This window comes from Opisthocomus hoazin, chromosome 7, assembly GCF_030867145.1.
Source record: "Opisthocomus hoazin isolate bOpiHoa1 chromosome 7, bOpiHoa1.hap1, whole genome shotgun sequence".
Taxonomy (NCBI): domain Eukaryota; kingdom Metazoa; phylum Chordata; class Aves; order Opisthocomiformes; family Opisthocomidae; genus Opisthocomus; species Opisthocomus hoazin.
In genome coordinates this window covers 30,155,276-30,169,840 of record NC_134420.1, presented here as the reverse complement: position 1 = coordinate 30,169,840, position 14,565 = coordinate 30,155,276, and the positions used below count along the sequence as shown (strand labels likewise).

Sequence of the window (14,565 nt, the reverse complement as noted above, 5' to 3'; positions counted from 1 at the left end):
GCGCCGCAGCGAGGAGAGGGAGGGAAGGCGCGTTGCTCACATCTCTTCCTCCTCCTCCCTGCAAGCCTTTGGGCTCATGCTGCCCTCCCCATTGCCCTCTGGGCCTCTGGCTATCTCCAGGGCAGCTGCACTGAGCGAGGCTCCTCGCACCAGCTCCCAGACCCACTGTTGCTGGTTTTGGGCTCTTTGGAGGAATACAAGGCCCTGGGCATAAAGTGACTGTTTCAGGTTTCTCTGGAGAAAGAGATGAACAGACTTGGTGAATACAGGGAAAGCCCATTCCTCTAATAAAGGCAGAGATCCCAGCTCCCACCAAATCCAGAGCAACTCCCTGTGCATGTGGTACTGCAGCCCTTGCCCTGCCTCTTCCCCTTGCAAAGCAAGCCTGAAGGATCTCCCTACCATCTGCTGCTGCTCACCTGAAAGGGGCAAGCTGTTCCCACAGCGCCAAAGCAGGCCCCTGGCTCCCTCTCGCAAGAATCTGGTGAGCGCTTGTGTTCCTAATACGCAGAGCTGGCTGACTGATCACCAGGGGAATTTGCTTCCCTGGAAGCAAATAAAGAAGACTCCCACCCTTGCAGTGCGGATGGGCAGCAGGAGCTGGAGAAGGGCCCAGCTCTGCTCCCTCTTACTGAATGCAATAGGTGTGAGCAAGGGCAGGGTCAGCTGCAGGGCTGGTGAGAGGGAAGCTCATTTCTATAGCCCTATTTCTATCATCCCGAGCTCAGACTGAAGGGGAGAACCACAGCCGGAGAGCCAGTCCCCCGACCCACCCCTCTGCTGCCACTACAGCTCATGGAGTACTCCCTGAGGCTCGGCCGCGCTCCTTCCTCCCATCCACGACACGAGTGCTGTAGCCCCGGCTTCCAGGCCAGCCACTGATGCCAGGACCAGGGACTGTCAGGCATGGTCTGGCTGAGGTGTGCGAGTGGCCGGAGCCTCCCACCTGCCGGAGACACGGCTGCCCAGCTGCTCTCATCTGTGGGGCAGAGCCTGCAGCCCAGCCTGGCTGGGGGTGCAGGCAGCCCCTGATGCTGAAAAAGCATGAGCCCCACCCTGCAAGATCAGGAGACTGGCCTAAAAGCCAGGAGATATTTTTTTTTTCAAAATACACATTGTGTTCTTTCTAATTGGGTTTGGTTTTGAGCACTGCCAGTGGGACGCTCTGTGCTTCTCTCCACATGTACAAGGAGCAGAAGAGGATTTGGAAAGAGATAAAGCTGGGATTCTCCTGCAATCTCCTAGCTCCAGGACCTGGCATTTTATCAAAGCTCAAACATATTTGTGTAAAACAGTCAGTGCTCCCAGAGGGAGACACTCAGTAGTCTGCATTTCAGTAATTTGCAGCCATTGGGAACTGTGTGCTCTGTAGTCTTCCTCATCCCAGATTTCTTCACCAGCCCAGTGAGGGGTTTGGTGGCTCTTAGTAACACACCTACCACTGTTCTGTGCTTACCTGTGCCGATGCCTGTGTTTAGTTAAATGGGGCAGAGAGACCTTAGCACGTGTTCTAGCTGGGGCAGCCAGACAATTAATTAGTTGCTGAACTCAAGATTTGGCTTTGCCCACATCCCTCTGCAGACTTTGCCAAGACTGAAGAAGCTGGAGGGGGTCAAAACTGTTTTTTCTTTCTCTCTCCACCATATGGTTCAGGTCACAGGTCAAGCTGCAAAGCGTGTGTCTGAGTGAAGTGGGAGCAGGCAGGCCTGTGCTTGGTGTCTGACCTGACTACAAAGTTCAGCCCTCATCCCAGAGCCTGATTTTCCTGGTAGCTCACCTCTCCATTGCTTTGGGAGATGACTGGCTGGGCTTTGAGACACCCAGGACTCCTAAATGAATGGGACGTTCATAATGGTGGGTAGCTGCAGTGAAGGTTGTGGTGGACCTACTGGTGAGGAGACTGAGGGAGCGTGCTGCAGGGAGTTACTACAGCGTAATGGCACCTCGGGGCCGTATCTCTCACAGCTCCTGCACACTTTATATCTCAAACTCACCCTTTTTTGTTTCGTGCTTCCCAAGCCTGTTTGGTCAGAGAACTTGGGCAAGATACAGCAAGGGGGAGACGTTTGTTTTCATAAGAAGGGAAAATCAGGGTAAAATATGAAGGGGGTAGTGGTATTCTTGCATCACTTACTAGCTGTTACTTCTTTATCAAGTTGTGATTTGGGTTGTTTCCTGTCCTAGGACTCTGCTCCAGCAGTTACAGAAGCTGCAGGCTCTGGTAGCTGGGAAAGTCTCCAGACCTTACAAAATGGCTTCCACACAGACTGGGACCTGCCTAATGGTATGAGCTTCATTTCCATTTTCCTTATTGGCCATGCTTCCCCATACAGCTTTGTTGATTGCCTGTCTCTGCCCTCTTCCCTGCTGCCCGGCTCTGTTGCCAGTTACATCTGCTCTCTTGCTTTTGTGTTACAGTCACCAGAACTGGGCCCTGTGACAGAGATACATCGGTAGTGTCAGTTGTTCATGCAAAAGCATTAGAAGAATTCCTGCCCTTTCACTGTATTGTTCTTTGGGCAAAACGGCACTTTGTTTTCTTTTCATTAGCTATCGGACATTCAGCAAAAATCTTCAATGAACTTCCATCGTAATGGGTAGAGTTTTCTTTCGCTGAGTTGGTAATGCTTAATGTTTAGCTCAGCAGGGCAGACAAACAGTTCAAGAATTCCTCCCGGTGGGCATTACACCTTGTGTTTATCAGGAAGAAATGGCATCTGTTCTTGCTATAGGCAAGCACATCAGGCTTTGTTAAATCCAGCTGGACTTCTCTTCATTTGGCCTTTTGACTAACCAAAATGATTTGGGGTTTTCTGCTGGTTGTAGCAATCCCTGTTTTCCTCTTGTTTCTCATGGTGGAGGATCATGATTAAGCAATATTGTCTTCACTGTGGAGCTTTGGGGCATGCCAGCATGTGGCCATAGAGTCAATTGCTTATTCTTCATCTCGTTTTTTGCGAGAGGGAAAGTTTCTGATCCATGATAAAAATATAAAACCTTCAGCCCTGTGATGTCTTTGCAGGATTGTCGTAGTAGCTGCTTGAGACAAATTTGTCAAAGTTAGTTATCCGTATCTAATTATCACTTCTGTACTGTTAACAGTCATGAAACACAAACAGATGGTGAGGTGCTTGCCCCACTTTCTCAGCACTCTTAGTGTCCTGAGAGGCTTTTTTTTGCTCTTGGTTCAATCAGGTTCCCTGGTTCCAGAGCCCCTGCTCTGTAATCTTCAGCACTTTATCCTTTCAAAATCTGCTCAAACTTTTGCTACTCTTTGCTGCCCCCATGTCAGACCAAATTTTAACGACTAACTGTCTTTTCTGTTGGCTGCTCTGTGGCTTCATTCCCGAGTTCTTTCCACATTTTCGGGTGTGACCCAGCTGGGCCCAGTGACTCATTTCTCCTTAATGCAGCAGCTCATCAGAGCACCCCTGGCTCCGGCAGTTCTTCATCGCTGCTGCCTGGAATGAGCAAGTCTAGGAGAGGTGCCTTCCAGCACATCCCCTGTGCTGTAGGCTGATAAAATACCTAATTTAGCTTCCCAGCAATGTCTTATCTCTCCTTGCTGCTCCTTTTGTTCCACAGCATCCCAGCCCACACACCAACTCTCTCAGGCTTCCGAGCTTTGAAGCATTTCAAGAATTTGTGATTTACTCTTCTGTCTTTGGCCAGTTCTTCTCATAGGCCTCCGAGTTCCCAGTTTCCATTTTCAAATACAGCACTCCTTATCATGACAGATATGTAGAATCATCATGCCTTGCAGCATGGGAGTGAAGCAGAGTACCCTTCTTTTTTAGCCCTGCCTCATTCCTGCTGGATGTTTGTCCAGCCAGTTCTTGAAGGCGTCTAATGATGAGCAGTCCTCAGCCTCCTCAGTCAGACCATTCCTGCGCTTCGTTATCTTTACCAGATAAAGCTTTCTCACTATCTCATCTCAATCTTCCTTGCAACAGCATAAGCCTATTACAACTTCTTCTTCCCACTGTAAGCAAGATCAGTCTATCCTCCCTTTCTGCAGCTGCATTTTATATATTTGAAAACTATTGCTTTTGAGCAACTCCCTTCAGTTTGCTCTGCGAAATCACCACCATTTCTTCATTCTTCCCTTGCAGGCCGAGTTACTAAATCACTACTTGTTCCCAGAGCTCTCTTACAGACTTTCTCTGATCGCCCTGCATTTTTTCGGAAGTACAAGGCCCAAAGCTGGACACCGTATTCCACCTGAAGGCTGGTACAGAGCCAGGGCACCAGCCAGAAAGCCTGTTCATACTGCCCGGGCTATTTGCCCTTTGCAAAGTGACACTGACCTGTGCTCACATTGCTGTCCATTTTCCTAGATCTTCTTCTGTAGAACAGCTGCCTGGCCAGGTAGTCACTGACGTGTTTCCCCTGTTGATCAGTCCTTCCACCCTGCAGGTCTCAGCAGGTCTCGGCGTTTGTCTGTGTTGATCTGCCTGCTGTTCTCTTGGACCGCTTCTCCCTATGGTCAAGATCATTCTGAATTTGAATCCTGACCAAAAGCCAGTCTGCTTGTAGGCTCTCCCATCTGCAGATTTGATACAGTCCATCATCCAAGTCAATCTTAAAAATGTTGAATCTTGCCAGAGCCGTAACGGATCTCTCTGCTACTCCATCTGCTACTTCCTCCTAGTTTGACAGTGAACCATCTGATAACTATGCTCTCAGGATGTCTTTTTCTGATTAATTTTGCCTCCACTTTTTCAGCTGGTTTTGCAGTAGTTTCCTTTAGCTTAGTTTCCCTTGCTTTTTAAGAGGTCAAAATGGTGATATGGTCAAAAGTTGTGAGATGAATGGTACTCAGAGTCAAACCAAGAGCTGTTGTTATGAAGTGTTACAGAGTTTCAACTGGAACTTTATCAGAGAGTTAATCAGAGCTAACCTGAAACAAAGCAGAGTAAAACCAATGCTCATTTGCAAAGCCCTAGCTGAAAGCCATTTTAAAGCAAGATGTTAAGTATACTGCTCTTTCCCAGCCCATAAAGCCTGTTTCATTTTAGCAGAGAAGAACAGGCTGCACAGGGCTGGCTCCCCTTTCTGGAAATTGTGTGTTTGTCTGTGATAATTCCAAGCAACATCTATACAGAATTTATTTTTTCCCCTGTTTTTGTCCAATAAGGGTTCTAAATGCCTTGTGTGCCTGATATGATGTACTTAGACAGTGTCTATGCTGTCCACATTTAATTTCCTTAATTTAAAGCCAGCCGTGGAGAGTCTGGACAATTAAAATACCTCTTTACATACTGTAGTATCTCCATGCTATTATTTGATCTTCCACATCTCCTGGAATCCACCAGCGGTCAAAAATACCTTGATGTATGAGCTTCTGTTTGTTACTTAGGCACGGCTATTCCGAAATAGGTGGCTATTCTGAAAATCAGTCAAGCAATTGACACACATCCATGGGCCCCGATGGAATGCACCCACGAGTGCTGAGGGAGCTGGCGCATGTCATTGCTGAGCCACTCTCCATCATCTTTGAGAGGTCCTGGAGGACAGGAGAGGTGCCTGAGGACTGGAGAAAGGCCAATGTCACTCCAGTCTTCAAAAAGGGCAAGAAGGAGGACCCAGGGAACTACAGGCCGGTCAGCCTCACCTCCACCCCGGGAAAGGTGATGGAGCAGCTCATCCTGGAGGTCATCATCAAGCAAGTGGAGGAAAAGAAGGTTATCAGGAATAGTCAGCATGGATTCACCAAGAGGAAATCATGCTTGACCAATCTGATAGCTTTCTACGATGGCATGACCGGCTGGGTAGGTGAGGGGAGAGCTGTGGATGTTGTCTACCTAGACTTCAGCAAGGCTTTTGACACTGTCTCCCATAACATCCTCCTAGGGAAGCTGAGGAAGTGTGGGCTGGATGAGTGGTCAGTGAGGTGGATTGAGACCTGGCTGAATGGCAGAACTCAGAGGGTTGTCATCAGCGGCACGGAGTCTAGTTGGAGGCCTGTAACTAGTGGTGTCCCCCAGGGGTCAGTACTGGGCCCAGTCTTGTTCAACTTCTTCATTAGTGACCTGGATGAAGAGTTAGAATGTAACCTCAGCAAGTTTGCTGATGACACCAGACTGGGAGGAGTGGTAGATACACCAGAAGGCTGTGCTGCCATTCAGCATGACCTGGACAGGCTGGAAAGTTGGGCAGAGAGGAACCTGATGAAGTTGAACAAGGACAAGTGCAGGGTCCTGCACCTGGGGAGGAACAACCCCATGCACCAGTACAGGCTTGGGGCGGACCTGCTGGAGAGCAGCTCTGTGGAGAGGGACCTGGGTGTCCTGGTGGACGACAGGTTGACCATGAGCCAGCAGTGTGCCCTGGCTGCCAAGAAGGCCAATGGCATCCTGGGGTGCATTAAGAGGAGTGTGGCCAGCAGGTCGAGGGAGGTTCTCCTTCCCCTCTACACTGCCCTAGTGAGGCCCCATCTGGAGTACGAGGATGGTGAGGGGACTGGAGCGTCTCTCCTACGAGGAAAGGCTGAGGGAGCTGGGCTTGTTCAGCCTGAAGAAGAGAAGGCTGCGAGGGGACCTAATATATGCTTATAAATATCTGAAGGGTGGGTGTCAGGAGGACGGGGCCAAGCTCTTTTCAGTGGTGCCCAGTGACAGGACAAGGGGCAATGGGCACAAACTGAAGAAGAGGAAGTTCCGTCTGAACATGAGGAAGAACTTCTTCCCTCTGAGGGTGACAGAGCACTGGAACAGGCTGCCCAGGGAGGTTGTGGATTCTCCTTCTCTGGAGATATTCAAGACCTGCCTGGACAAGGTCCTGTGCAGCCTGCTGTAGGTGACCCTGCTTTGGCAGGGGGTTGGACTAGGTGACCCACAGAGGTCCCTTCCAACCCCTACCATTCTGTTATTCTGTGATTCTGCAATTGCTGGCTGTCCCCAGACGTTTCCCCACAGGTCAAACTTTGCTAGTTTATACATAGGTAGTAGAAATCACCAACAGATGCATTGCCTCTTTGACGTGGCAGCAGCTAGCTGTATACCACCCATGGCACATAGGTATTCAGGTAATAAGGATTTGGCTCTGAATCGTGTCCCGTGTGTCCCCTCTTGCTCTGTGCTAGTAGTTCCCTAAACTCTGTAGAGTCCTTATGATCAGCACTGGCATCTCACCCTGAAGCTTTACTGTTATGGCAGAATTTACAGACAGGTGCAGACATACCAGAGGGGGATTTTCAGGGAGCTTTCATCTGCCTCTCTCCTTTTATCACTGCCCAGTAGCTCTGACTGGTCTGCCCGACTGCAGAAGGCATGGACACGTGGTCCCACATAGGTGCATGTCAAGCATAAAGTTAACCCTTTCCTTGGACTCTCCATCCCTGCTATCAGGTATTAGGCGGCTGCAGTTCTGCTGTCGTTTCTGCCCTCACATGGACAGTAGCTTCACTTTGCTATGTGCTGTGGGACCTCACAGATTTCTCCCAGTGAGCTGGTTTTCTTGCAGCCCACTACAGCTCCTGCTGAGCCAATGGTCAGGTTCCCTTTGGTCAAGGCTGTTGAGTTTCCCTCTTTCTCAGCGTGTTCCCCAGCTATGCCTTCCACCATCTCTTATGAATTGGACAGGCAAGTTCTCACCCAATGAACCGGAAATACTTCAAATAAAGGAACAGGAGGAAGCTTCTGACTTCCCTTCTTAGATTTGCAGCAGAGATTAGCAGAACAAGCCCTTTCCCTCCCTGGGAGATCACAGCGACCCCGTTGTCAGCCTGACCACATGTTCTCACACAGCCTCATGTCTTTGTGCTGCGGGAGGAGTGTTTCCTCATGGCTAGCAGCGCTAACTCTGTGCTGATCTCCTCTCTAGGTGCTGGCACTCTGCTTCGTTCTGATCCTGGGATCCGTGATGCCCTGTCTCCCTGAGTTCTCTTCAGCATCACAGACAGTGAAAGCAACACCAGCACCAGACATTTACACAACTAGTAAGAGTGAGTCTAACATGGTTCCTCCATTTCACCCTGTCAAACCATTTCCAGCTGTTCTCTTGACACTCCCAGTTCGTGGGCAGTGTCCTCCCCTCAGTGTCTACCCTGTGTGCTGGGGCTCTGGCGAGGGGAGATTCCTGGCCTGTCAGTGGTACAAACTGATCACAGCACCTTGTTTGGCCTGTTGTCGTTCTCTGCTAACCATTGTCCCAAAACGTGACGGGTGTCAAAGGAAGGAACATGAGGGAAAAGCCCCAGGCTTCAAAGACTGATTGTCTTCTGAAGAGGCTGTGTGTCCAGGGGGACGTTTGCCTTCTGCGGCTGGGGGGAGGCAGGTATCCTGCAGAGCAGGCCTCCTGCACAGTTACACATGGACAAGGCCGTGTGCTGAAACCACCATTGTGACCCACAGCCACTGCAAGACACCTTGTCCTCGTTGTTAACCAATGCTCTCCTTTTTTCCAGTTCAGTCACGGAGCCTCCTTTTCTATGATGAGGGTGCTGGCTCCTTAGAAGAGAGCTATAGCTCCTTCCTAACCATGGACCATCCTGAGGGGTGGGAGGCCGAAAAAGGGCAGTCTGAGGAGGGAAGGCCTCATCTGGCCAGGACACATGAAACATCCAAATATCTGAGCAAATCACAGCTGGAGGGTCCTGACCAGAACCGAACTGACCCAACTCTCTCCCATCTCAAAGAGCAATTCCATGAGAGGTAAGCAGGTGGGGGCCACCCTCCGAGCCCCAAAACACAACGTGGTGTCTGGGAGTGAGCAGCAGGCATGTCCTCTCTGCTGCAAGCTAAGGACAGCTGAGCTGGCCGGGACAGGCAGTGAGCTAAGGAGCAGTGGCTGGAGGAGGCCATTGCTGGCAGATCGTGTAAGATCAAGTTATTTTCTAGAGCATAAGTTTGGGACTCCGTAAAGCAGTGTACCTCTGGCCTAGAGCTGAGGAGGACTGGCTGATTCAGGTGGTCCCAGGCTTGCTGGTCATTCAGTGCCCTGGGGAAGGGCTCCATCCTGGTCAGAGCAAAGCAGCTGGGCACACAGACAGGTGAATTTACGTAGCAGGCTGCAGTGAACCTTGACTGATGCCTTGTCTTTTCTTTTCCTCAGGGAGACAAGCTCCAGTGAGACAGCTGAATACTTGTAGCAGCTGCTGGACCTCAAGGCCTCATCTGTCTGATTGCAGGATTCCCTCCTCACTGAGCAACTGAGGGGACTTGGTGGGAGAGGACGCTGCATTCAGACACTCCTAACCTGGCCTTGAGTTCAGCTCTTCCCCTTCCCCATGACCCCTGTTAGTACTGATCTCTCTGAGGGGAGTCGCAGGACTACCAGAACCAGCAATAAATGTCTGGCAAAGCCCTGAGACGCCCTCTTCTTCTGGCCTTACCTCTTGCTTAAATGAGCACTGCCCTATGGGTGTGGGCTCACCTTGAAGTGGAGGGAGATCAGGGGAAGCCCCCAGACTATTCAGCTCACTCCCCAAAGCCTCCAGACCAAGGGGGCTGTCCCCAGGCATGTACCCCTTGGCTACATCAGATGCATCTGAAGGAGAGAGAGAGAGTGCTGGATTTACTGCCCTGCCTGGGGGGGCTTAGGAGTGGGTGATGCTGGTGCTGGAGAGATGGCTCTGGAGAGTTTGAGCTCATTCCTTCCCTCCATCTGTTAGTATACTTCTGCCTCTGTTGAGAGAAAACCTAGTTCTTCCTTGCTCTAGTTTTCTCTTGATGGACATGCCTACATAAATTCCATACCAACTATCTGCAGAGATCTACACACAACGGTGTGGGGGGAGACAGATCCCAGACAGACAAAACACCGTGAAAATTACCTAGCAGCTTCTGGGCAACCAGAGGTCTGAAATAGAGAATAATTTTCCCCCATAACCCACTGCTCCCCACCCTCAGCACCCTTGCTTCAGCAGTGGTGGTATTTCCCTTTCTGTTCCCAGCTTGGGCCCTGCAGTGCAGTGCTAAACAGATGAGTGGCCTTTTCACTTTCCATTCTGCAGGCCTCCCCCTTTGAGACTAGGTGAGAGAAACCCGCTCCCGTAACCTGACCCGCATCCCAGCTCTCCATCCCCAATTCTGCTTCATGCCAAAAGGGGTCTTCCTAGGAACCACCAAGAAGAGCTCTGCAGCCCATTGGAGAGCTGTCAGATAGCCATCATTCCCCTCACATCCTCTGTGTGCACAGCCACCGAGGACATACTGGCATCTCTGGTGACAGGTACATCTGTCAGGAAAGAGGTGGCACATTGGAATTGGCCAGGGTCACCAAAGACTGTTTTAGACCTCTTCCTTCTAAATGCTGGCACCAAAGGTAGCAGACTCTTGCCATAACACCCTTCAGGCCAGACTTGCCAAGTTTGGTGTTGAAATGACCTCATCTCAAGCCTATGCCATCCTCTTTAGCGCCCAGGCACCCACTTCTGTCCCTTCTTCCTCCCCAGCAAAAGCCCTGCTGAAAGGCTCAAGCGTCTCCTCGCTTTGTTCCCTCAGCTTCCATTTGGTGGAAGGACAATGTGGGACACAAGTGTTGGAGATCTGGGGTGTGGCAGGTTTGCATGGGAGTCTCACAGCAGGCTCCCCTTTGGCTTGTTTCTCTTCAAGCACCCTGGACTCGCTCTGCACTGCCCCAGCCTCTCCTCTCCCCCCAGGCTGGGAGTGGAGAGGGCTCCCGGGAGAGGAAGGGTGGGATGGCTCTTGCTCAAGGCCTGGGAGAAGTGAGGGAAGGGCCCTCACATCCCTCTTTTTTCCCTTTTGAAAACTGTTTTTTCCCCTTGAAGCCATTTAGGATGAATTTGGACACAGCTAACTGCAACCGTACATGCGTGGCCAGTGGGGTGAGGAAGAGAAAGGCCTTCAGCATAGCTCTGCTCTTCTCGAGGTTCACACGGGACCCGCTGGTCACCAGATACCACTGCATCCCCTGTCCTCTGCCTCCACCCCAGCACAGAGAACCACTGCCGGGTCCAAGCACGCCCTCCTCCACCCCAACACTTCCACTGAGCATGTCCCCGTGCCTCCCACTCCCACCGTTGTACAGAGACCAAGAGCAGAACTCGTTTGTACATAATGAACCTTATTTTGTATTATTGCCGATCCCTTAAGATATTGTATTTTGGAGACTCTCAGATCCTATTTTCAGTATTGTATTTTATTAAGAATTAGTGCGGGCTTGGCATCTATGAACTTCTCTCTTGTTAGCAGCTCACTTTCCCCTTATACTCCAGCAGCTGCCTCTTCCCTCCTGTTTGGTTTTTTGTTTTGTTTTGTTTTGTTTTTTTTCGAGCCAGCTTTTCCCCTCCTCCTATCACTTGCTCTGCATTTGCTTAGTGAAGCAAAATAAAAATAAAATAAAAAGATGCAGCATCAGCCCTGGGTTGGCGGGTCCTTTCATTCAGGCATGGTTGTCACGCCAGCCCACACACACCGCTTCTCACCGCCCGCTCCCTGACTGTCCCGTTCCCTGGCCACATGCAGAGCTGGTTCGGTGGTGGGACCTTGTGCTCGGTGTTGGGGGCTAGGGGCAAACACGCATGTTTTATTTCCATCAGCGCTGCGATTTCTTCTGCAGTTCTGGGCAAGTCAGAACTGTTCTGCCTCAGTTTCCTCTCCCCCTCCAAAAGATTGCTACCATCGTCCTCTCAGAAGGAGAGAGATCATGGAAGAAAGTTTATGAGATGCAATGAGCTCCTCTGATGAAGGGGCTGCACAGGGGTCCGTACAACAAGTAGCACCGTGGCTCTGGTCCCATCCCATCTGAAAAAATACTGAAATCCTTCAGTTCACGGTGAAAGCAGAGCAGCTGTGCTCAGATCGGTAACGACTGGGGATCTGCCTGTCTGTCAGCCTGTACCTCTGATGGTCCGTTTACGTCTGTGGGAACGGATAGATTTCATCGTGACTTTGTGTGAAACGCAAGGCAACAGGGGGTCTGGAAAACGAATCCTCATTTTCTAGAAAGCTCCAATTGGGTTCGTTAGAATTTGGCCATCGCAACGACTTCTTGTGGCGATCAGGCCCCCCAGGCTGGAAGGCCGCCCACGCAGGAGCCCCTCTCAGAGGTGCTAGAAGGCGGCTCTGTCTCCGGCTGCTGCTGGGGCTGGCACAGCAGGGCTCTGGCTTTGCCACCAGAGGAGGATATGAGGCTTGGGGCTTGTGAAGATCGCTGTCTGCAGATCACAAGAGGAGCAGAGTGCTGAGCTGTTGCCACCTGGTTGTGACAGGGCTGGCCATCGAACAGTGGCTGGGAGAGAGGAGCTCTCTCTTCTCAGCTGGGTCTGTATCGCTAAGAGGGGGTTTGGTGTGGTCCGCGCTGGGTTAGTCCGACATGGGTTTTACAGACCCCTAACACACCCGTGGATGCAAGGTGATGCCTGACCTTGCCCTGCAGCTTGTGCCCTGGGCCAGAACTATCTCTGAGTCAAGGATCTGGCGTTTTCCCTGTGGCACCTCATCCAAAAGCAGCCTCCTACCCCTGCACTGGTGTGATGCACCTTCCCCCGCCGCATGACCAGGCTTCTCCCTGCACCCACCAGATTTCACCCAAGGGAAGGGCTCCTGCCTTGCTCACACCGTGAAACATCACCCAGCTCTCCGGGTGCTGCCTTCCAGGGACATTCTGGCCTGCGCCCTTCGTGCATGCTCCAGAACCTCAAGGGAAATGGGTCCAAGAGGGGAGCTCTTAAAAGGACGAGTTCTCAGGCTTTGGCTCCTTCAACGCTGATGCAGCCGGAGTGACCAGAACCTCTGTCCGTCAGGAGTAAAATTTCCCTTCATCTCACCAAATCCTCCTGACGCTGCAGTCTACCGGATAACTCTGAGCTGCTCGGAACAGGGACGTTTTGATCCCAGCTATGCCTCCCGAAACGCAGCCAGCCGAGCACACCTACCAGTTTGGCTACAGCAACTAATTAGAGCAGAACAAGAGAATTCACAAAGCGAGAGAGCACCTGCTCTGCAAGTCACCTTCAGCCTCACCCGGTTACGCTGGGTCTGCTCCAGATGCCCCCAGCCAAGCTCCGCCAAACCAAGCCGGGCCGTTGTCCCATTTAGGGTCACATTTCTAGCAAGTCTCTGCACTGTCAATACGTAGAAGCCCTGAACAAAAGAATGCTAGCAGAGCACGGGCTGCATTTTTCAAAGACAAATTATTCCCAACTGTTCTCTGTTACCAGGCCAACTTGAAAAAAAAAAGAGAAAAGAATTGGCTTTTGCAGCTCGCCGCCGCTGAGCGGGCCACTGGCGGTGCGTGGCAGCAGCCTAGTGGGTACACTGGGCTGGCTACAGAAGGACACGTGCTATCAGGGCTCTCGGGAGAGCATCCCTGCTCTCCGAGCCTGGTGTGGTGCCTCTTGCTGTCACCGTTTGCGACTGTGCTACCACTTCTCACATGGATCCATCACGGGATCGGCAGGCTTTGTTCCCGCTTCCTGGCAAGGAGCCTGGGCTTTTGGATGCTTTCTGGGGAGAATGGCACCTCCTGACACCCCCAGGTGCTGAGGGCTTGTTAATAGCGATGGCACCTTGCCCGCATCAGCCTCAACAAATCCATGCTGATTTTCTAACCTGGTGGCTGAAACGGGGCTCAGAGGTGAGCAGGGTGGAGGTTCCTCTGCTCGTGCCCAGGGAGGAGACTGTGCCCTCCCAGAGCTTTCCTCCCTAGAAGCGCCGCTTCCCAGTAAGCCCATGCCCTGCCTGTGCCTGCGGAAGTGAGGATGGGGTCTGCATGGCAACAGCGGGCTGCCCTTCCACCGTCCCACGTGCCCACATGGAAAGAGATCCCTGCCATCTCCTGCCTGCACCTCAGAGAAGCGGGCGACACAGCCCGCTGCAGAGTGCCTCAGGTGCTGGGAGGACGGGACCGACCCATCCCCACCGCCCAGCCACGCAACCCCCAGCCAGCGTCTGCCTGCTCTGCCCAGGTCCTCGGGGAGCTCTGACAGCATCCTCCAAGGGAAAGGTGACCCCAGCGGTGACTGACGTGTGAAACGTCCTGCAGAGACCGGTGGGCAGAGAGAGATGCAGAAGCCTGAGCAAACCTTTACCTCCCCTCACGCAGGCATGTCCTGTGATGTGTCCTCTTCTCCAGACACACAAAATCTGGACGTGCTGCCTGTGTGACAGCCAAACAGTTCGGGTAGGAAAGGGGAAAGTCCTCGGCTGGCTGCTCCTCCCCCCACAGAGGCTTTCTGCAGCGCAGGATCAGCTCCCGTGGGAAGGCAGGAGGCACCCACCGCCCTGCCCCTCTCTCTGCCTCAGCCAGGGACACTGCGACCCGCCAGGGACACTGCCTCTGGGGAGGCTTCCTGCGATAACGGCCCCTGCTCTCCTCCCTGAAGCTCCTTTCCTTCGGCGCCAATGCAGCCATCAGTGAGAAGCCTCCCCAGGTGGCTCTCCCCTCCTTCCCGCACCCGGACCCACAGTCCCCCAGCCTCCAACATATCTCCACCCCATCCTGGCCATCCCCTTTGCTAGCACAGCGGCCACTGACTCCGTCAACCGTGAGGGATGAGACAGCTGTTTGCCAAAATCTCCCGGCAGCAGAAGTGGACCCGTGTCCTGCAGTCCCAGCAGGCAAGGGTGAAGCCACTTCCACGGGGCCAGCTCTGCCCTT

The 14,565-nt window shown here is 52.2% G+C and overlaps 1 protein-coding gene across 5 annotated transcripts in view; it reads left to right on the top strand.

Annotated features, from left to right (window-relative positions):
- The window catches only part of CREB3L1 (cAMP responsive element binding protein 3 like 1), a 48,073-nt gene extending 36,752 nt beyond the window's left edge, over nt 1-11,321 (top strand). For 4 of the 5 annotated variants that reach the window (XM_075426642.1, XM_075426640.1, XM_075426644.1 and 1 more), the window contains exons 9-12: nt 2,185-2,284; nt 7,825-7,945; nt 8,408-8,654; nt 9,055-11,321. In XM_075426642.1, coding sequence (XP_075282757.1) covers nt 2,185-2,284; nt 7,825-7,945; nt 8,408-8,654; nt 9,055-9,091 — 505 coding nt within the window. In that variant the 3' untranslated portion in view covers nt 9,092-11,321. The remainder of the gene's footprint in view (nt 1-2,184; nt 2,285-7,824; nt 7,946-8,407; nt 8,655-9,054) is intronic. The other variant, XM_075426643.1, reaches the window with a different exon arrangement.
- The last annotated feature ends 3,244 nt before the right edge of the window (nt 11,322-14,565 follow it).